This window comes from Lacerta agilis, chromosome 17, assembly GCF_009819535.1.
Source record: "Lacerta agilis isolate rLacAgi1 chromosome 17, rLacAgi1.pri, whole genome shotgun sequence".
NCBI lineage: Eukaryota > Metazoa > Chordata > Lepidosauria > Squamata > Lacertidae > Lacerta > Lacerta agilis.
Genome location: NC_046328.1, coordinates 12,474,941 through 12,497,808, shown reverse-complemented (window position 1 = coordinate 12,497,808; position 22,868 = coordinate 12,474,941). Strand labels below are relative to the sequence as shown.

General features: G+C 47.3%; 1 protein-coding gene across 1 annotated transcript; it reads right to left on the bottom strand.

Annotated features, from left to right (window-relative positions):
- Nucleotides 1–2,786: 2,786 nt before the first annotated feature.
- Nucleotides 2,787–20,193, bottom strand: YDJC (YdjC chitooligosaccharide deacetylase homolog). The gene is made up of 6 exons (XM_033136034.1): nucleotides 20,105–20,193; nucleotides 13,789–13,967; nucleotides 10,562–10,721; nucleotides 8,662–8,761; nucleotides 5,154–5,331; nucleotides 2,787–3,164 (listed from the first exon to the last, which is right to left on the bottom strand). The coding sequence occupies exons 2-6, from the start codon at nucleotides 13,950–13,952 to the stop codon at nucleotides 2,810–2,812; spliced, it is 957 nt and encodes a 318-aa protein (XP_032991925.1). The 5' UTR covers nucleotides 13,953–13,967; nucleotides 20,105–20,193; the 3' UTR covers nucleotides 2,787–2,809.
- Nucleotides 20,194–22,868: the final 2,675 nt, after the last annotated feature.

Below are 22,868 nucleotides of genomic sequence, written 5' to 3'. Positions count from 1 at the left end.
ACCACGGGGGATTATTATGTATATTAATCCCGCGTTTAGAGATGCTAATTGTCAGAGACCGGTGGCTGGTTTTGACCAGGAGGCTGTAACTCTCAGCTGGGGGCAAGCGGTTAGCTGCCCCGGGAAAACTCACTCTGTGTTCGTGCTGGATAGCCGAGAACAACTGTCTGTTACTTTAACCAAGCCTTGTGTGAGTCTGTTTAGTTAGTTATATTTTACAACGTTCTTATTTTCTGTTTGTACTCTTTTCTAAGAAACGTGTAACCTTGTTTTAACTTCTTTGCTTTTAAATAAACTTTTGAACTTTAGTTCTGTTGCCTTGTTTTGCCTTTGGTTAATAGTGAAGCTGAGTCCAGCGTCTGACCATTCGGACCCTACCAGGTTCTTGAGTATCCTTTGGCTACACCGTAAAGTGGGCCAAGGTGTGAAGCCTGTGTAATTAAGGTGGAGGTGTGACTCCCTGACACCTCTATCGGCTTCACAGCAAGGGAGTGGTGGCAGCGTACCTGTACGTGTTTGGTGATGCTTTTTTGGGTTCCCGCAGACCTTCCCCCGCCTAGCTAATAGCTCTACGGGGCTCAGAGGCAGATAATAGCCGAGAGGAGGAGGAGGGGCTGTGAGAAATCCACTACACCATCTGTCTCAAGAGACAATGGAGTGAGCCTCTGGGGGGCGAAGGGCAGCACTGAAGTGACCTCCCCGGGGTGCAAGTCTGGTCGGTGTTTACGGAGGTCCTGGGCTGCCCAGGTGACAAGACCCGCCCTCTCGGCCTCGTCAGTGTGGTCCAAACGAAAGCAGAGCAATACGCTTGGCGCCAGCTGGGCTGCAAGAGTTGCCAGAAGGAGGCGTTCAAAACACCATCCAACCCTCTCAGGTGCCTCACACTGAATTTGTGTAGGGTTTACTCCATAGCCTTTTCCTAGGTGGGCTACCTTCCCATCTGCCCCTCAATTCCCTCCACAGCATGTGCGGAAACCACCTTCTTGGCCCCTGGACACATTATTGGTTTCATCCATTCAGTCCACCAGAGCCTGTCTTTGCATGCAGTGGGAAGTCATCAACTCGCCTGCTTTGGCCGGCCAGTCGAAGCTGTTCCTGGGATGTGGCTGCTGTCACATGCTGACAGCTTCCAGGAGCTGCAGGTGAGAGCCTGGTGTAGGGTGGGGACCAAAGGTGGACAAACCATGATGTGTCCCCCACCAGAGGCACTACCCTTCCCCTAGCACACCATAAACTCCATGATTGTGCCTAGGAGGTGGCTACTGGGATAAACAAATGGGAAGTGATGCAGGAGGAGATCAGGGATGTTTCACGGAGCCAGGCATGACTGACCACACCTTTTCTCCCACTTCCTGTACAGCTGGATGTCAGCTGACACAAGGGTATCCCACCCATCTGCATACCCAAGTATAACTCCAAGGAACAGAACCATGTTAAGACAATGGTTGATCTGGTGGCCATCTCAAGGCCAGAACAGACTGGATGCAGATGTTCAGTGACTATAGCATGCACAGTCCTCTTTAAAAATAAATTGGGGCGGATGGAGTTAATATTTTGTTTCCACATCGCCTGCATGTGCTGAAACCTTCATTTAATTTGTGGGTAAACCTAGTTTGCCTCCAAAATGATTGGTACAGGGCCACTCGTTTTAGAATCGTATGCAAAAATGGACCCCTATGGTCTAGGTCTGTGCAAAGAAGTGACTTATCTGTGTATGGCAGCTCCTAACACACAGCCCTAGATCCAGGGACCCCACCGCTCCCCAAGATGGAACCCTTCGGGAATATCTCTGCTATTGTGCCAATAAATCAATTTGTACATTTCATATTCTGTCCGCTATTCTCATGGTGCAAGTAGTGTTTTTCATACACACCAGCTGACAGCATTCTATGCCAACCCAACTGCCCACAACATTCAGCAGCCTGCAAATTTGTTCAACAGCCACATTTCCAAACTTGTGACAGTGAAGCTAGCATTGAACATCAGGACTCTCATGTCCCCTTGCCTCTCCAGAAAAAAGTCAAGTAAATCGTCTGAACTAAGGACACAGATGCCAGCTCCCCATTGTGTATGTGGTCCAGTTCAGCTTTTATTGGCGAGGCAGCCGGCTGACCTTAGTGAAGAGTGTTGATTTAAGTTTTGTGCTGAATTCACATGCTCCCTGCTTTGAATCCCCTGGATAGTGGACTAGACTGATATCTGGAGACCAGGCACAGTTGTTGAGCTTTTTTTTGGGGGGGGGAGGAGTTTCATCAAAGGTTTTTGAGCTTTTTGGGGGAAGAATTGACAAGAGGAGTTGAGCTTTTGGGGGGGAGGATGAGCCAAAGTTTTTGAGCTTTTGGGGGGGGAGAATGGGGGGGGCATCAATCAGGATACCGCGGTTGACCAGGGACACCCTGTGATTGGACATGCCTGCTGTAGATTAATAGTATGTTGAATCAGATCCAAATAGAATGTTGAATTGGCAGGTCCAAATGTGTATTTTTCTATACCAGAGTTCAAATCAGAGGCCCAACCCACAATAACAGACCCATATAGCAATCTTTCCTGCTCCTAGAATCATCTGCTGGTCCTGTTACTGTCCAAGCTTTCCCTCCCTAGGGATACAACTTCTGCTCCCCAGTGAAAATGGGGCACAACCTTTGTCCTTAGCTGCAAAGGGTGGAAGCTCTCCTTGCAAAGGGAGTCTCTGTGCCACACCAAGCAGTCTATTTTTTTTGGGGGGGGGGGTTCTTAACTCTGCACCTCACTCGGCGTCATGCTTGGCCCAGCCCAGCCCAGCCTAGCCCAGCCAGCAACAATTGCATCGTCACATCCCAAGGTCTTTAAATGCACAGAGCTGGATGTTCCTTGTTCTGAAGTGGCTCTGCAACTCTGCTTTCTTGAGCGTCTCAAGTTCGTGCAAGCGTTCCCAGGACTGCGAGAAATCGTCGGGTCCCTCGCCGCAGCCCCCAACTGGCGGGACGCTGGGGTACCCTGGATGCGTCATCAGCTCAATGGTTACAGTTCTGGTTTCTTGATCTGCGTGTGACGGCGAGCCAGGAGGAATGGAGGAGTCTTCTTCCGGCACGTAAGCCGCTGTAGCGTTATCAATGGCCCCCAGGATGTTGGCGATGGACATATTTTTGCCCATGGTGCTCAAGCCTATATATATATCTGGCCACCTGTGAAAGGAAGAAAGATGAGTGTTTAATCGCACAAGCAATTCTGAAGGAGAAGAGTTTGGATTTGATATCCCGCTTTATCACTACCCGAAGGAGTCTCAAAGCGGCTAACAGTCTCCTTTCCCTTCCTCCCCCACAACAAACACTCTGTGAGGTGAGTGGGGCTGCGAGACTTCAGAGAAGTGTGACTAGCCCAAGGTCACCCAGCAGCTGCATGTGGAGGAGTGGAGACACGAACCCAGTTCCCCAGATTACGAGTCTACCACTCTTAACCACTACACCACACTGGCTCTCTAGGAGCAAACATTTTCCACACCCTGTTTTTTTTTTCCCCCAATCATGAAATGCAATCTATTTGAAGCGAAAGATTACCGGTATTGTAATTTTGAGATTGCTGTGGTGCCAGACCCTTCCTGCTCTGTAACATGCTGTGAGGCTTAAAGATCACAATCGGTGAGGGGGGGGGGAGGGGATTCATCTTCCAGCTGTCAGTTGATTAATGGAATCTTGGTTAATTAATCACATCAGTTTTACTTGGCTGATTAGTAGTTCACTGATCATGGCTGCAAGACTCCAGTCTCCTGGGATGGCATTGATGGGGCTACAGTATACATGGGAGTGCCCTCTCAAGATGCCAGGGAGAGTAAAAGGTGGAGAAACTGGTGCCTTCCAGATGTTCTGGCCTACAATTCCCATACTATATACAGTGGTACCTCGGAATAAGAACTTAATTCGTTCCGGAGTTCCGTTCTTAACCTGAAACTGTTCTTAACCTGAAGCACCACTTTAGCTAATGGGGCCTCCCACTGCCACTGCGCCGCCAGAGCACGATTTCTGTTCTTATCCTGAAGCAAAGTTCTTAACCTGAAGCATTATTTCTGGGTTAGCGGAGTATGTAACCTGAAGCGTATGTAACCCAAGGTACCACTGTACATTATTATTATTATTATTATTATTATTATTATTATTATTAAATTAATTGCACATTTATTCAGAATGCAATTAAAACAATTTCATTTAATTGATTCAACAAAACAGATAAACATGATCTAGCGATACCAGCTTTCTTTTCTTTTCTTTTCTACACCTCCAGTGTTCTCCCCCCTCCCCTGCTGCCCGCTTGCCTCTTAGTGCCACCCTAGGTAATCTCACCCACCTCAAGGGGGTGGTGCTGACCATTGTTTTAGAGGAAGAACGCTTTTGTTGTTGCAGAATCTTAGAGAAGGGGAAAGGGAATACCTATCTGGGGATGATGTTTGCCATTTGCAATATTTGAAGAAGAAGAAGAAGAGCTTGGATTTGATACCCCGCTTTATCACTACCCTAAGGAGTCTCAAAGCGGCTAACGTTCTCCTTTCCCTTCCTCCCCCACAACAAACACTCTGTGAGGTGAGTGGGGCTGAGAGACTTCAAAGAAGTGTGACTAGCCCAAGGTCACCCAGCAGCTGCATGTGGAGGAGCGGAGACGCGAACCCGGTTCCCCAGATTACGAGTCTACCGCTCTTAACCACTACACCACACTTTGTAAGAATTTATATTTTGGGGGGGGGGGATGTGTTGTGTAATTAGTCTCGGAACCCTTTCACCCAAACAGAAGGCTCTCTCTATGAGACACACCAAACCTTCTAGAGGCAATATTACTATTCTGCTTATGAAATATTGTGTTTCGGACACATGACTCTTCTTCCCCAGTCTTTCCACTGGATCGCTTTAGTAATAGTTATCATTTGAGTTGTTTTAACTTGCTAGCCAGTGACTCTCTCCTCTCCCTGCTCTTATTCTGGCTTGTTTTTTTTGTTTGTTTTTTTTAAATGATTGTATCTTGCTTTTGTAAAAACCGTATTTTAGCCATTTTTTAAATGCTGGCCTATGGCCGTAATAAACGGAAACTCTCTTTAAGGCACTCGGCGAGCTGGAAACTACGGGAACCGAGAAGAAAGCAAAGCACTGGCAAAAACCAGAGTTGTTTCCGAAGTGCAGGTTGCTCACCTTATTCTGTGTTTCCTAAACACATCCACTGTGTTTAGGGAGTCCTTTTCCACGCCCAGGTAAAAGGCCATTAAGTGCGGGTCTATCCAATCGCAGCGGGGAAGGTCTGGCTCGATGGGGACTCGGGTATAGGTGATCCCATAATCCTCCAGCACCTGTGCAAATACGTTTCTGATCTCTGGAAGAGAAAAGGTTACTAGGAACTCTCTCTCCAAGGAAGTACAGGCCTTTTTAAAAAATAAAAAAGAGAGCATATTTTCTCTCGAGTCCTAGCTGATTCCAGCATCGCAGGCTTTGCTCTCTTGCTACTGGCCAATTCAATTCCCTGGGAAGAAGAGCTGACTGTGAAACCCCTCTGTAGGTCTGTGAGGGGAATGTTGTTGTTCAGTCGTTCAGTCGTGTCCGACTCTTCGTGACCCCATGGACCAGAGCACGCCAGGCACCCCTATCCTCCACTGCCTCCCGCAGTTTGGCCAAACTCATGCCAGTCGCTTCGAGAACACTGTCCAACCATCTCGTCCTCTGTCTTCCCCTTCTCCTTGTGCCCTCCATTTTTCCCAACATCAGGGTCTTTTCCAGGGAGCCTTCTCTTCTCATGAGGTGGCCAAAGTATTGGAGCCTCAACTTCAGGATCTGCCCTTCCAGGGAGCACTCAGGGCTGATTTCTTTAAGGATGGATATGTTTGATCTTTTTGCAGTCCCTGGGACTCTCAAGAGTCTCCTCCAGCACCATAATTCAAAAGCATCAATTCTACGGCCTCCTAACAACTCTCAGCAACCTTAACAAACTACAGCTCCCAGAATTCTCTGGAGGGGGGAAAGCTACAGCTGTTTGTAAACAGCCGTAGCTTTCCCACCAGAGAATTCTGGAAGCTGTAGTCATGCTGCTGTCATGGAGAACCAATGTGGTGCAGTGGTTAGAGCAGGGTAGTCCAATGCATGGCCCAGGGGCCACATGCAGCCCTCAAGACGGCCCTCGGCAACATTTGGCGCCTTGCTCTCCCCCCCCCTGCCCCCAGCAGCCCTCATGCTGCCTTCCCAAAGCCAGGCAAGGAGGTGCTGGGCTCTGGGAAGGAGGGTCCGACAAAGCCTAGTTAGCGCTTTCCCAGTTTAGGGAAGGAGGTGGGTGCTTCCTTCCCAAACCCCTGCCAGCACCCCACAAGAACTGCGGGGTGTGTGTGTGTGTGTCACATTTTGGCCTCACTCCCTCCCCTCCCTGCATGAAGGCAGTGTGTGGTACGAGAAGTTGGGCCATCTCAAAGGACCACGGCTGCGCGGATTCTGTTAGCCCAGAAATGGAAAGATGGTACAACTCAGACCAAACAACACCAGCAGGCAAAATTGATGAACAATATCCCGAGATGGCAAAACTTACAGGAAGAATCAGAAAACAGGAAGAGGAGGTCTTTAATGAAGAATGGGGAAAGTTTATAATTGATTTGAAAAACTATTGCAAACAATTACATACACTGGTAGGATTGAGGGAAAACTTGCAGTAAAAATCTGAACTATGGATTGGCAAAGGGTTTATAAGAATAGAATTATGAAAGAGATGTAGAGGGGGAAATCATTAAATTAAGATCCACAATGGGGAGGGAGGGAAGTCAAAGGGGATTATAGGTCTATGTTTTTAATTGGTTATGTAAAATAGAAAATGCAAAAATAAAATTAGTATTAAAAAAGAAAAGTTGGGCCACCCTCAGAGTGTCGGATTAAGACCTGGGAGAAGAGAATTCAAATCTCCACTCGGCCATGAAGCTCACTGGGCGACCTTGGGCCACAATCTCTGCCTCTCAGCCTAACCTACCTCGCAAGCTTGTTGTGGCAGATTAAATGAGGATGGGGAGAACCGTTTATGCCACCACGAGCTCCCTGGAGAAGAGGGGGGGGGCGGTTATAAATGCAGTAAGACAAATAAATATAAATATATAAAATGGCACTTTAACTCTAGGGACTGAATACGGAACTTACTCGATTTCTCTTACCGGTAGTTTAAGCCTTTACAAGCTGCCAGGTCTCAGTGTTTGGGATCGGAGTATCATTTTGTTTCGTTTTATATAATTTTTTATTAAATTTTCTGTTTTACAATTTAAAATACTAATTTTTACATCCTTAAGATATCAAAGGCTTCCCATCTTCTCTTTCCATGGTTCATTTTACATACCATAAATACCTGCATATTTTACAAAATCTATACCATTCAGTATTCCATTATTGCATCCATCAGGACTTATTTACACCGTTGAACTCATCTTATTGCTGCCAGTGCTTTCAGCTGTACACAATTATTTCCCATATATCCAATGAACGTTTCCCAGTCTTCTTTCAACATATGTTCTTCTTGTACTCTTATTCTATATCAGTTTGTACCATGGCAGAACAGCTTGTAATATTCTGAAGGCAGTGCCCAGGGTCGGAATACAGAGAACCACTGCGGATGAACTGTGGGCTGAGTGGGAACAGAAAGAGCTCCTTTCCGGATGGGTGTGAGTGACATGGAACTGGAACCAAACTCATTCTTAAACCAGCTCCCCAAGCACCGAGACTGCGGCGCTGCCGGGTGCTGCGAGAGACAAGCCTGAGACCTCCCTGCTTTCCGATTGTCACCGGAGCACCTGCTCTTTGAGCTGGCGAAGAAATGAAATAGACTCTAGCCAGGCTTAAGGCAACCTTAGCAGGACAGGTAACCTGACCCGAGGCAGATGCCTGCAAACTGAGAGCTCCAGCTCTGGAGAGGTGCAGGAGGCAAGGGGGCCTCCAGTCCTTCAGTGTCAGAGAGCCCCTATCATCTAAGGCATGGGGGGGGAGGCTGTGTCCTTAGGGCTAGCATGGGAACGGGCCTTGAGTCCAGAAGCTTGTCTATGTGGTCCTTGGCACTCTCTCCCCAAGGCGTGTCTCCTTTCCAAGCCCAAGTGCCCTCTCCCCAGACCACAGCCTTTCTTCCCTGTTTCTGCCCGACTAGGGACACAGGTGTCACTGTGGTCTAAACCACTGAGCTTCTTGGGCTTGCCGATCGGAAGGTTGGCGGTTCGAATCCCATCAACACCACGGGGTGCGCTCCCGTTGCTCAGTCCCAGCTCCTGCCAACCTAGCAGTTCGAAAGCACACCAGTGCAAGTAGATAAATAGGTATCACTGCAGCGGGATGGTAAACAGCATTTCTGTGCACTCTGGTTTCCATCGTGGTGTTCTGTTGCGCCAGAAGCAGTTTAGTCCTGCTGGCCAAATGACCTGGAAAGCTGTCTGTGGACAAAGACCGGCTCCCTTGGCCTGAAAGCAAGATGAGCGCCACAACCCCATAGTCACCTTTGACTGGACTGAACCATCCAGGGGTCCTTTACCTTTTTTTACCTCTGCCTGACTGGAATGTGTCCTGGAACTCGGACCACACCTCTTGCTCCCCTGGGTGGAAGGGAGAGGGTGCGTGCGGAAAGATAAAAATCCCGACATGGGGCCTCGCAGGGTGGAAAAGGTGTCTCATCCTTGCCTAAGGTGTGGATTCGCCTTACCTGGGAGGACGTGAACATGCTGGTGTCCGTCCATGTGTTGAGGCAGGTGACCTGTGAGCTCACGGAACAAGTCAACCTGTGCAGTTAGTTCGTGTTTCACCTAGGAATGTAAAAGGAAAGGAGGACAGGTGAGGAGAGTTGTTGTGTATATGAAGAAGACACCCTTCATTTAGAAAAAAAACCCAAAACAAGTGAGGAAGCAGGGCCAGATGGAGATGTTCAGAGGCCCTAAGCCAGCCTTTCTCAGCCTTGGGTCCCCAGATGTTTTTGGCCTACAACTCCCATCATCCCTAGGTAGCAGGACCAGTGGTCAGGGATGATGGGAGTTGTAGGCCAAAAACATCTGGGGACCCAAGGCTGAGAAAGGCTCCAGCCTAAGCACTGGAAATTTATATAAATTAATAACTTAGTTTTCTTATACGCCACCCATCTGACTGGGTTGCCGCAGCCACTCCGGGCAGCTTCCAACAAAAATACGGGCACAGCAACAAACGTTAAAGCTTTCACCAAACACAAAAACAGGTACAGAAAAATTATATAGTTATTTAACTCTTTTAGATCTGCCGGGAAGGCGTTCCACAGGGAGGGCGCCACTACTAAGAAGGCCCTTGGCCTGGTTCCCTGTAACTTCACTTCTCGCAGTGCGAGAAACACCAGAAGGCCCTCAGTGGTGGACCTGAGGGTCTGGGCTGAACGATGGGGGTGGAGACGCTCCTTCAGGTATAAAGGGCCCCCACCCCTGTAAGTAATTCAAAATAAGAACAATACTAAATAAAATCTTATTTCTTTGAGATGACACAAAACTTCTATGTATGCTGAAATAATAATATAATATAATATAATATAATATAATATAATATAATATAATATAATAATTTTTTATTTATACCCCACCCATCTGGCTGGGCATGCACATGGTCCACCTACCATAGCTGTCAACCTTTTCCTTTTTTTGCAGGAAATTCCCTTATTATAGCATTGGGAAACAGCAGGGAGGGTTGACAGCTATGCCTATCTCACCATGGTTCGACACCAAGGATCTCCCAAACCTGGCCCATCACACCTCTCCACTGTCCTGTGAAGGTGTTTTGGGGTAGCCTTGCCCATCTGCCCCTACACCTGACGTCAGACATAATGTCAGGTGTGGGCAGGTAAGGTCAAAGAATGCTTAAAGTGGGCTTTAGTTATTAACTTTCCGCCTAAGTTTAATGGTGGTCTTGTAAGGTAATAAAAGCATTCTGGGAAATGATATATAATGAGATGAAAAAAAAATGTTTAAATTAACTTTTGCAAACGAAACAAAACAAAACACCAACAGAGGTTTTTTTAAATCAGGAATTATAGTTGCAGATATTCCAAGGGAGCAGAAAATACTTTTTATGTATGCCATGACAGCCGTCTGGGTGTTATTAGCCCAGAGATGGAAAGAAGATAAAGTCCCTACCAGAAAAGAATGGCAAATCAAATTGATGGACTATGCCAAAATGGCAAAACTGACCAGGAAGCTCAGGAATCAAGAAGACCAGAACTTCAACAAAGGATGGGGGGGAAATTATAATTTATCTTGGAGACCACTGTAAGCAGATGAAAACACTAGCAGGATTACAATAACACTTGTAATGTAGCAATGGAGACAATGGAATGATATAAAATATAGGTTATTGGAAAAGATGCAGTGGAAAAGGGTCAGTAATAGGACCCATGGAGGGGAGGTGGGAAGTCCAGAGATTCAGAAGAATCTGCAAATGTGGAAACAAAGGATGGTATTGTTCTAATTTTATACTTGCCAAACCAAATAAAAACTATTTCAAATAATAATGATAATATGCGCCACATGGTTTCTCCCACAGTCGATACCACCAGGGCTAGCAAGCAAAGCCCTGTATGCGTGTCTTCCTACCTCAGACATGTTCAGGAGACCATCGGCTAACGCTCTCCGGATCCCCATCTTTCCGTGGAAAAATCCTTCTTCGTTGAGCAATGTGGACTTGGCTTTCAACGCCGGGCAAACAGGAGAGCCCTCAGAAAGGTTGGCATGGAGCCCTATTGGAATGTGATACCTAAGGGAGGGTGCATTTCAAAGCATCAGTTAACGTCCAGCCTCTCACTAACACACCACGTCCCCGCGACTGATGGGTTTGCAGGGAGAGACTGTGTCGTGTCTTTCAGTGCAGAGGCTCATTAATTCCTAAACATCCTTTTGAGATGGGTAAGAAATACCACTGTTTTCTTCAGAGCTACACTTGACCATAGCTGTCAACCTTCCCTTTTTTTGCAGTGGGAAACGGCGCTGGAATAAGGGAATTTCCCGCCAAAAAAAAGGGAAAGTTGACAGCTATGCACTTGACACTATAGAAAGTGCTTCCCTACATTTAAAACTGAGGTTGATCCAGCAAAAAACAACAACATTGTTTTGGGTATTTTGGACTTCACAACATTTTCACAGGAAGGCACCGTTTAGCACAAGAGGCGTGATGCTGGAAACGCCTCAATATGAACTTGTTGACCCTGGAGAAATCTCTGATACCTGTGGCTGTTTGTGTACTTTTAAACTATAAACCTGTAGCGTTGGGGATTAACAGCAGGACAACAACAAAAAGTCGATTGCGTGAGGCTTTGTGGTGCAGAATGTGCCCTTGGACTCCGATTGTGCTTTCTCGATTGTCTCGATGGAGAACAGAGAGAGGCCTGTGAGTGTGAAGAAATCACCCCACTGTACAAAGGTAACAAGATATGGCTTTGCCCACCTTTGCCTTTGGCTCCACCCAGCACCGGCCCTGGGAAGGTTGCCTAGGATGGAATGTGGCCCCCAGACTGCAAAAGCTTCCCCACCTTGACGACCACCTGGTCCAGTTTATTTTTTTTAATTTTTCAGGCTCTGCTATGGGGCCAAATCGGGCGCTTAAAGGACGGTTTAAAGGACAGCTCAAGATAAAGGGGGGTTATCAGAAGAGGCCTTGCCCTTGGAGAAAAACCAACAGAGTATTTATTTCAAACCAGCCCAGGCTTCTAATTTATGTAATAGGCCAGGGGATGAAGGAAACCCTCCGTAGGTTGCCGATAACCCAGGAATATTTATAGCAGCAAACGCCCACGCGGGGACAATCCTTTTAGTCAGCAGAGACTGTTAAAAGGATTAAGATGCTGGCTTTCAACGACTATATTTATCAGAGGAGTAAGCAAAAAAAGTGTGACCCAGATGTGAGCTGCTCTCTTAAACCGAGGCTATGGGACCCACAGGTGCCCGACGTAACAAGGTTAAGCTCGCATCCACGGTGCGATATCTCGCAGGCGTAAGTGCTGGCAGGAATTGTTAACTGCTCACGCAAAACCTAATTAAGGGGACGCGGGTGGCGCTGTGGGTTAAACCACAGAGCCTAGGGCTTGCCGATCAGAAGGTCGGCGGTTCGAATCCCCACGATGGGGTGAGCTCCCGTTGCTCGGTCCCTGCTCCTGCTCACCTAGCAGTTCGAAAGCACGTCAAAAGTGCAAGTAGATAAATAGGTACCGCTCCAGCGGGAAGGTAAACGGCGTTTCTGTGCCCTGCTCTGGTTCGCCAGAAGCGGCTTAGTCATGCTGGCCACATGACCCGGAAGCTGTACGCCGGCTCCCTCGGCCAGTAAAGCGAGATGAGCGCCACAACCCCAGAGTCGGACACGACTGGACCTAATGGTCAGGGGTCCCTTTACCTTTTTAACCTAATTAAGTGTCCAAGGCAGGATCTGCATATGTTCCCTGGCTCCCTGCATTAGATTCCCAAGGTAGGAAGAACCAAGGGACGTGGCCGGCATGCTAGGAAGGAAAACCAGCCTCCCAGAGTGGCTGAGATAGTGCACAAAAGCTGCCGCCACTCCGAAAGCTCTGACCTGGATTTGAAGAAGCCGTTTCAGACTTGAGTCACGCGGCCTCAAGGGCCGAACTCAGCAGGGCTTGTAATCAGAAACGGGGCCAGGTGTTTTCTATATTTACAAAAAGTGTTCCGGTAAAGGCCGTCGGCTTCGCAGGCTGCTTTTAAAAAGAGGAGAGCATCGAAAAGGCCATGCATGGCACTCACGGTTTCCCCTGCCACGATTCTCCAGCCCTAAAATAGCAGAGCTTTATTAGCTGTTGTTATTTATCATTATTACCCTCATTATTCTTACTTAGGGAAGCTTCATTGCGCCTAGAGGCAAATCTTCTCTCGGTAGAATTATGGATCTGGCGTAGGACACTTAACTATTGGCTTCGCCTAAACTCAAATTCCCCCGATCTAATATCCCTAGTGCTGCAAGATTGTCACAAGAGCGCCTGGACTAAAACTGTCTATAAAACACTCCACTCTTTTGGCTTATCACCACAACAGCTACTCACTTTGGGTTTTAGTAAAGCAAACAGTCTAATTTGCCCGCGCCTAAATGGTATCGAGAGTCAGAACAACTTGGCCACAATAAGGAATTTTTTCCCATGGTATGACTATTTTCCACCTTCCCATTTCGACTCTCTGGCACCCTATCTGCATCACCTAGCAATTCCAAAATATAGACACGCTTTTACCCTCACAAGATTGAATGTATTGCCCTCGGCTGTACTTGAGGGGCGATTCCAACAGATTCCACACGAAAAACGCTTATGTGGAGATGGCAATACCGAATCGGTGGCGCATGCCCTTCTGGCTTGCACTCTTTATAAAGACTTGAGGAATGAGATTATCACCCCTCTTTTATTGTCCATTCCGGGTCACCCAGCCACTGCCACAGTCTCCTTTCTCTTGGCAGATCAAGATGAGCAGGTGACAGCAAAGGCTGCAAGGTTTTTAGCTGGGGCAATCAGAATAAGATCCACTATTTGACTATTGATTCAAAACCCTAAAATGTATTTTATATAATTGGCTTTTTATTTCTATTCTTTGTATATCGTATTGCTGTTTTATTGCTATGGCTGATGGCCGACGCAAATAAAGATTCATTCATTCGTTCATTCTGAAGCCTTTTAACTGGGGATGCCAGGATCTGAGCCCAGGGCCTGCTCTGCACAAAGCCACGGGCTCCACCACCGAGCTAGTGGTCACCCTCGATTTCATGCGTGCCAGGGCTTTATGAAATAGATGCCTGCGTGAGAGCAAGAGACAGATAGCAAGGGTGCTCTCACCTCCTCGCCAGCTGTGCAGCATCGGACGCAGCGCTGCCGTTCACCAGGAGGGACACGTTGGACACACCGCCGGACAGAAAACACTCCACGATGCCTTGGTTTCTTCTTGGGCAGTAGCCAAAGTCATCTCCGGTTACTATGAGTTTCACTGCGGCTTTGGGCATCCTTAGGAGTCAGCCCTGAAAGTGGGGGCAGGGGAAGGGAGAGAGAATGCAAGAGGAAGTCTTGAATAAATCACACAAGAATCAAGCCCGCCCGCCAGCCATCCAGAGTGCCCTCGAGTTTGGAGGGTTACAGGAAATGTAAGGGCAGGTCTGGAGCGGATCGAAGCATGAGTCAGCGTTGGCTACAGCTGTTGCCACAGCACAGAAGTGAACAGTCTAGGTGCAGGTTCCATAATTGCTAGTATCACCTACGTTTGCTCTGCCCATCCACCCGGGAGGTGTAGAAAGCAAGTTTGTTTTGCTATTCGAGGAAGGGCGCGCCTGTATGCAAAGTTACTCAACGGGATTAGCCCGGGCCTCGCTTTCTCACACACAGCCCTCCCTCCAGATTAAAAGGTCAACGGGTTTAAAACTTCCTGCAACAGGGTGAAAGCGATGCAACAGGAGAAAAAGGGTTAGGTGCTTCCTGCTAAAAAAACGAACACCTTCATTGGGATAAAGCAGAAGCATTCCTCTGCCCAGCTCCAACAACAGCCAGTGTGGTGTAGTGGTTGCAGTGTCAGACTGTGACCTGGGAGACCAGAGTTCGAATCCCCACGTGGCCATGAAGCTCACTGGGTGACCTCGGATCAGTCTCTCTCTCTCTCCCTAGCTTACCTTATGGGGTTGTCAGGAGCATAAAACCCAGCGTGCATTCGGCAGAATTCGAACCGTAATACAGGAAGGCGCAATATAAGAAAGGAAAGAAGCAATAGAAATACACAACTGAAAGCCAGTAGTTGCCTGGAGAGCTCAGTTGGTTACAGCACGGTGCTGGATAATGTCAAGGTTGCAGGTTCAATCCCTGTACAGGACAACGGCAAACGATCCTCAGGGTCCCTTCCAATTTTTAAAATTCTATGATTCTGTGAAGGTTAAACTTGCACACTCTGCGTAAGAGGGCTTCGCAGGAATGGGCAAATGGTTCCTGCGAAACGAAACTGATGTGAAGCTGGAGAGTTGGGGCTTGAGGAGAAGATCCCGTCCCACAATAGATAATATTGCACTGGGACTTAAGGAAGCTGCCTTAAAATTTCAGCAGTGGAGCAGAGGTTCCCCTTTTGCTGCATTTCCCTCTCCGGCTTTCAGAATGGCTTAGAGCCCCTGTACTGCCCAGCATTGCGGTGTGTTTGCCCAACGTCTAGGGTGAATACAAAGAAGGCACTGAGACTCCTCCGTTCCATTTGCGGAAGGAATGAGCTGTACTTACGGGCGTCCTGTTGAATCTGCTCAGGAGGCAGAGATGAAGGAGACTGGTTTGTCAGGACCGGCTGAGTGGTTTAACCGCTCAAGAGCGTGTTGCCTAAGATAGAAGATAGACTGTCGAAAGCATAGTCTCGACTTCTGGAGGCGGGGATAGGTGTGGCCCGAGCAAATCTAGGCGCTTCTTTGCACAGTCATCTGGACTCTGTAAGGAAGTAGCTAGAGAAGACTTAACCTTAGCCTTCAAGGCTGATGGGAGATGTAGTTCAAAACATCTAGCTTCTAAGCAAAGTTTTCAAAAGGGCTTACACATAAAAAAAGGAAATGGGTTAATTGACTGCTGGGATAGCTCAGTTGGTAGAGCATGGGACTCCTAATCTCGAGGTCAGGAGTTCGAGTCCCATGCTGGGTAGAAGATTACTGCATTGCAGTGGGTTGGACTAGATGACCCTCATGGTCCCTTCCAACAATTATACCATAGTAAGAGCTTTAAAAATAATAATAATAATCCAGATTTTAAAAACCAAAAGAGTAAAATGCCAGGGAAGGGTAGTAGCTCAGTAACAGAGCATCTGTTTGGAATTGTTTATTAAATTTGTATACTGCCCCTACGTCTGCAGATCTTGGGGCAGTTCACAATAATAAAATTACTGTATAAAAAACACAACATACATAATAAAAATAAGAACAAACCTAAAAATCCCACATCACATTTTAAAAGCGCATTGGATGTCAATCTGCCAAAGGCCTGGTTAAAGAGGAACGTTTTTGCCTGGCGCCTAAAGGTGTATAATGAAGGTGCCAGGTGAACTTTTCTGGGGAGAGCATTCCTCAGATGGGGAGCCACTGCAGAGAAGGCCCTGTTCTTGTGTTGCCAGCTACTGCAGAAAGGGCATGCTGTTGTGTTGCCTCCCTCCGGACGTGTTGTGGAGGAGGCACACAAAGAAGGTCCTCAGACAATGTTCACAGGGTCCGGATAGGTTCATATGGAAAGTGGCGGTCTTTGAGGTCCTGAGCAGTTTAAGGCTTTATAGCCCAAAACCAATACTTTGAATTCGGCTCGAAAACTAATTGGTAGCCAGTGCAATTGGGCCAGGATCAGTGTAATATGCTCAAACCTTCTTGCCCCGGTGGGCAACCTGGCAGCCAAATTTTGCACCAGCTGAAGTTTCTGAAACATCTTCAGACTTGTAACACATTGCAGTAATCTAACCTAGAAGTTACCAGAGCATAGACAACTAAGGCCCGGGGCCCGGATCTGGCCCAATCGCCTTCTAAATGCGGCCCGTGGACAGTCCGGGAATCAGCGTGTTTTTACATGAGTAGAATGTGTCCTTTTATTTAAAATGCATCTCTGGGTTATTTGGGGGGCATAGGAATTCATTCATTATTTTTTTTCAAAATATAGTCCGGCCCCCCACAAGGTCTGAGGGACAGTGGACCGGCCCCCTGCTGAAAAAGTTTGCTGACCCCTGAGATAAGAGGCATAGCTAGTCAACCAGCCGAAGGAGATGGATGGCACTCCGGGCCAATGAGACCACCTGAGCCTCGAGCGACAGCAAAGGATCCACCCCCAAACTATGAACCTGCTCTTTCAAAGGAAGTGTAACCCCATCTAGGCAACCAGGCAACCTTCCATCCCTCTGGTCCAAGGAACCACCCACTAACAGTCTTATCTGGACTGAGTTTCAGTTTGTTGGCTCTCATCCAGTCCATTATCGAGGCAAGACACCGGTCCAGCACTTCCACTGCCTCACCTGCAGATGCAAAGAAGCAGAGCTCTCTGTGTCATCAGCATATTGCTAACAACAACAAACCTAGGTTACGTACAACTACGCATAAACATACAAACCAACGGAACCGGCTGATAAATGATAATTCCAACATCACATAATTTTATAAATGCTAATCACAAAAAACATGCAGATTGACCAAACCAGATGTATGATAAATCAATGTACATGCAATATGTCCATGCTAAAACTCCACAATATGTGCGAAGGTTCATGTATGGAGGTACAAGTGAGGATACAACAAGTCCGGTGCCGTCTACACAAATCAGATCATAGTTCCAAAGGACGATAAAGCATAATCTGGCGATGATGTATATAGTATCATAACAATCCAAAGTATAAACGTGATGTTCCCGTGAAGAATCGGAGCAAACAGAAGGACAAGGATATCCAGATTATTATCCCTGTTTCACCATTTGGCTTCATCAGCAGAATAAATACTAAATAGTATAAGAAACATGAGGTCAATAATCTAACATATATGTCCAACCTACATAAGGATATGAACGCTGGATGACCCCACTCAGAGGTTTCATGTAGATGTTAAATAGCATAGGGGGTAAAACTGAACCCTGAGGAACTCCACATTGAAGTCTCCACGGGGCTGAACAGCCCTCCCCAATCATGACCCTTTGAAAAAGTCTGTGCAAGTAGAACTGGAACCACCACAAAGCGATGCCACCTACTCCTAACTCAGACAAGAATGCCACGGTTGACGGTATCAAAAGCCGCTGAGAGATTGAGGAGAATTAACGGGGACACATTCCCCCCCCCTCAACAGAGGTCATCATACAGGAAAAACCAAAGCAGTTTCTGTGCCAAAACTTGGTTCAAGGGTTAATCTCTAATGGCATCTTCAGCGCAGAGAGGCGACCCTGCCTGAAATCCTGGAGAGATGCTGCCAGTCCGTGTAGAATCATAGAATCCTAGAGTTGGAAGAGACCACAAGGGCCATCCAGTCCAACCCCCTGCCAAGCAGGAAACACCATCAAAGCATTCCTGACAGATGGCTGTCAAGCCTCTGCTTAAAGACCTCCAAAGAAGGAGACTCCACCACACTCCTTGGCAGCAAATTCCACTGCCGAACAGCTCTCACTGTCAGGAAGTTCTTCCTAATGTTTAGTGTAAGCAGTGCTGAGCTAGATGTACCCAACAAGTTGGAGTCAGTGTAAAGCAGTTTCCTATTTTTCTTACAGGAGACAAAAGAAATTGTTTCCTGGCACAATTCAATTTAAGGCCCTAAACCAGGAAGCTGGAAACAAAGACAGCCCTCCCACTTTTTGAAACACACCGTTTCATAATACGAATTCGTAGGATAACAAACAAACTGAGACAAATGGAGTGACTGGAATGAATAGGATGCCATTCAAACCTAGAATGAAAGTGGATCACTAATGTGTGGTTTGTTTGTTTTTTAAAGTGACTTTTTCCCTAAGAAGCTCATGCACTTATTTCAAGAGCTCTTTGGGCCTGCTAAAATCGGTATGTTAACTGTTTTCACTGCTGTCATTTTCCCACCCCCAACAAACACCATGCCTTGAAATATGTCCTATCTCAATTTTAAAAAACAACTTTCCAAGTAAAAGCTTTGAATTTGCTTGACTAATAACACTTGAAGCTCCTTATGTGGGCTTTGTTGATTTGAAATACTCTTTTCGCTACTGGAAAAGCTTCTGAGATTTACACAGCGCATAAAATTCACACGGCGTTAATTTAATTGAACTTTTTGTAGGTTTTATTTACTACATGCAAGTCAAACATCCTAAATCAGGTCTTAATTGATTTAGTTGCAGGGGGCGGGGAATTCTGGAAAATGAACCAGCATCGATTTTATCTCTCTGCAAACTGAGGATAATGCTTTTTTTACCTCTGAGAAACTGGGCTTGGATCCACAAATGTTTTGCCGTAATATAATAATCATTTCGTCTTTAAGGTATTAACAAAAACCTTATTTTACTGTACCAGAAATCTAACACAGCTAACACCGTCTGCGATTTATTCGCTGGGGCGATTCCAGCCCAGCACACCCAATTTCCTTATCATCATTATCAAAAGACGTTTTATATATTTGTATAGAGCTTTAATTCTATCAAAGTTTAATTGTTTTTTAACCGTCATTCTCCCATGTTCGTAGCAGTTCTTATCGAGAGTCCAGTGGGGGGGGGGCATTGTATAAATGAACATATGATAAAAAAATAGCAACCACCAGAAGGTCCGAGGGCAGTTCCCAGCAACACAAAATAAAAGCAGTTTAATTAAAACCAATTGCAATCTCACAACTGATGTGTAATGCCTATGTATACACATAGATCTATAGAGCTCAAGTGTCAAAGCATGATAATTACCTCTCCCAAGTGATGGTAAACAAGGGAAAAGATCAACATCCCTATTTCAGTTGCCCTGCTGGCCCCGATCCTCCCAGGCACTCCTCCTAAGCTCACCGGCCTCTCCACCCGCAAATCTTTCCGCACCCAGCAGCATTCCTCTGCCCCCCAAACGCAGGGCGCCATCGCAGCTCCAGGAGCTTGCAGCAGGCAGGCAAGGAAAGGAGGAGATCCCACCCTCTTCCTTTGCCCCTCAAGGCGATCTGCTTCACCTTCCCACCTCCAGACGATTGCGCCACATATTTCGTAAGCATGGGAAGCCTTTATGTGTCCCCGGCGCGAATTGCTCCCATGATCCCAGCCTAATGCAATCCAGATCGTGCAATCCTGCGCGCTTCAGAGGGAAGGAAGCCCCAATGTTTGCACCCGGGTTATTTTTTTTTATTATTATTATTTTGCAGCACCTCAGAAGGGATCCTGCAAGAAAGCGCAGCTATTTGGCTAGCCCAACCCCGCAGCGACACCCCCCACCCACCCAAGAAGGGCAGGATCTGCAAGCGTGTGTGTGTGTGTGTGCCCTATATATAAGCGTGTGTGTTCCTCGACCGAGGCCAAGGAAGGGCAAGGGAGAAAGAAGGGCCCGCTGGTCTCCTCCCCCCTACCTGGAGATCCGAATCTCCCACGCAGCGGACCCCATAGGGGACTGCAAAACTAGGGCGAGACCCCCCCCCCCACTCCTAATCGCCGCCCACGTATCCCAGGCTAACAGGAAGGGAGATCTTTTTGCACTCACCCATGGTGGAACAATTGCGCCAGCAGCAACAGCATCCATGACCCGCTCCCAGCAGCAGGAAGCTCTTTGCAACCTGGGAGGGGAAAAGAATCGGCTTGGTCGGAGCGGGGCGGCAGCGCACCCTGACGGCACAAAGGGGGAACGCGTTGGGATTTAAGGTGGATTTCCCCCCACCCCCACCCCCGGTGGGGGCAGAGGGAGGCAGCTCGAATTAGTTTAAGGACCCATCTCCAGCGCAGGTTCGGAGTCCATGGCTCCCGCTCGCCGCTAACCCCCAAATAATCCTGGGAACTGTAGTTCGCCCCTGCCAATGTGCTACAGCTCCCAGCACCCTTAGCCAACTAACCCAAATATTTGCTTCCAGTGTGGCATAAGAGCCAACAATTAGGGGCCGAGGTCCTTTCGGCCCCTCCCTAAAATATTTGAGAGGGCTTCCCCCCCAAGTTGACGGGAATTGCCATTCAAATGGTGTGTGTGATTACCTGCCCCCCATATTTTATTCAAGTCGGCACCCCTGCAGTGTGGTGTAGTGGTTAGAGTGTTGGGGGTCAGGTTTCTAGTCCCCATGAAGCCAGCTGGGTGACCCTGGGCCAGGGGGAAGGGGAGATATAAATGTACAAAATACAATAGGAGCTTCCAGGAGTTCTAGAGCTGCCTTTATGGCCTGCTCCTTTCATCACTGTTCACAGAGCCAAAGAATTCTTTGTGGGAAGTCATGTGCACTGACTATACTTTAAATGTGTGGTGTGGATTTGCCTATCTAGTTTATATTTTTATCCTCCTGGCCGTACGTGGTGTAGCTGAGGAAGGGAGCATAGCTCAGCAGTAGATAGACAATAGTGAGCTGGGGGCAGCTGTGGTTTGACTCCATATAAGGCAGCTTCCTATGTTGGTTTAACCCCACATTTAGTTTTCATAACAACCCTGCAAGGTAGGCGAAAGGCAGAGACCAGTCCAGGGGTTCCCCTCCACCTCCACCCCAAATTGCCTGACCTCCTCTGCCCTCTCCATCCAGAGACACAGGATGTGTCTGCACTACACATTTAAAGCAGTATCATACTACTTTAAAACAGTCAAGGCTTCCCCTAAAGCAGGGGTGGCCAACTTCCAAGAGACTGTGATCTACTCACAGAGTTAAAAACTGGCAGTGATCTACCCCCTTTTTGGGGGGGGTTCAGGTCAAAGTTGTTGAGCATTTTTTAGGAAGGAATGCCCTGTTTTGGGGGGTTCACGTAAAAGTTGTTGAGCTTCTTTGGGAAGAGAAAAGCGATGTTGAGCTTTTTTTTTTAGGAAGGAAAGTCATATTTTTGGTGGTTCAGGTCATTTTAGGGGTGCAGGGCAAAGATGCTGAGCTTTTTTTAGGGGAGCCAAAGTTTTTAGCTTCTTTGGAGGAAGCCACTAATCTACTGGTGATCTACCACAGACATCCAGTGATCTACCAGTAGATCACGATCTACCTGTTGGACATGCCTGCCCTAAAGCAGTGTTTTTCAACCTTTTTTGGGCAAAGGCACACTTGTTTCATGAAAAAAAATCACGAGGCACACCACCATTAGAAAATGTTAAAAAAATTAACTCTGTGCCTATATTGACTATATATAAAGTAATTTTTCAATTTTTCCCACGGCACACCAGGCAACATCTCGCGGCACACTAGTGTGCCACGGAACAGTGGTTGAAAAACACTGCCCTAAAGAACCTGGGGATTTGAGTTTGTTTAGGTTACTGACACTTTCTGAGAGAACCCTATTCCTGCACTGATCTACAGTTTTCAACAGGTTTAACAATCAATCGTTCTTCCCAGGGAAGAGGTGCCACCTGTCTCCCTAGAACAGGGGTGCCCTACAGGCACATGTGCCCCCCTGCTAACTTTTATGTGGCCCCCGCCCCAATTTTTTTTGTTGTTGTTTGTTTGTTTGTTTGTTTGTTTGTTTATTCGTTTCATATTGGGGCCACCTGACAAGGTGCTCTCCCCAGCTACATAGAAGAAAAAACACCCCACACATGATAGTTTGAAATGCCACAAGTTCAGAACAATTAAGATTCCATGCCAACTTGGGAGAATGTTTACAGTCCGATCCAACAGTGTTCTGCCTAGAGATACTGAGTATTTAATCTGCAGAAGAGTATTCTACAAAGGTGAGTTGTTGAAGAGGGTGTATGAGGAATATCTGTTTGATAACATGTCAATTTGGCTGTTGGGTGGGTCAGAACAGATGTTGCGCTTGCATGTTCACCTGAGAGGGTACCACCACGATGGCTCAGGTTTACGCCCTGAGAATCGGTGCCCAGGAGTTATGCAATGGAGGGCTTCTTCATGGTGTCTTCGCAATGATTCTCCATCTTGCTGAACACAGCAATCACTCCCCAATTTTTAAAAGTCCTCCACTGCAAATTAATAGTTTGGGCTTCCTGGGAAGAGCAATCTAGCCTTCCTCTGTCTGCCAGCTGGGTGGGGACATGGGCAAAAAAAGGGTGCAGCGCTCATCTCACTTCAGACTGAGGGAGCCGGTGTTTGTCCACAGACAGCTTTCCGGGTCATGTGGCCAGCAGGACTAAACCGCTTCTGGTGCAACAGGACACCGTGACGGAAACCAGAACGCACTGAAACGCCGTTTCCATTCCTGCTGCAGTGGTACCTATTTATCTATTTGCACTGGTGTGCTTTTGAACTGCTAGGTTGGCAGGAGCTGGGACAGAGCAACAGGAGTTCACCCCGTTGTGGGGATTCGAACTGCCGACCTTCCGATCAGCAAGCCCAAGG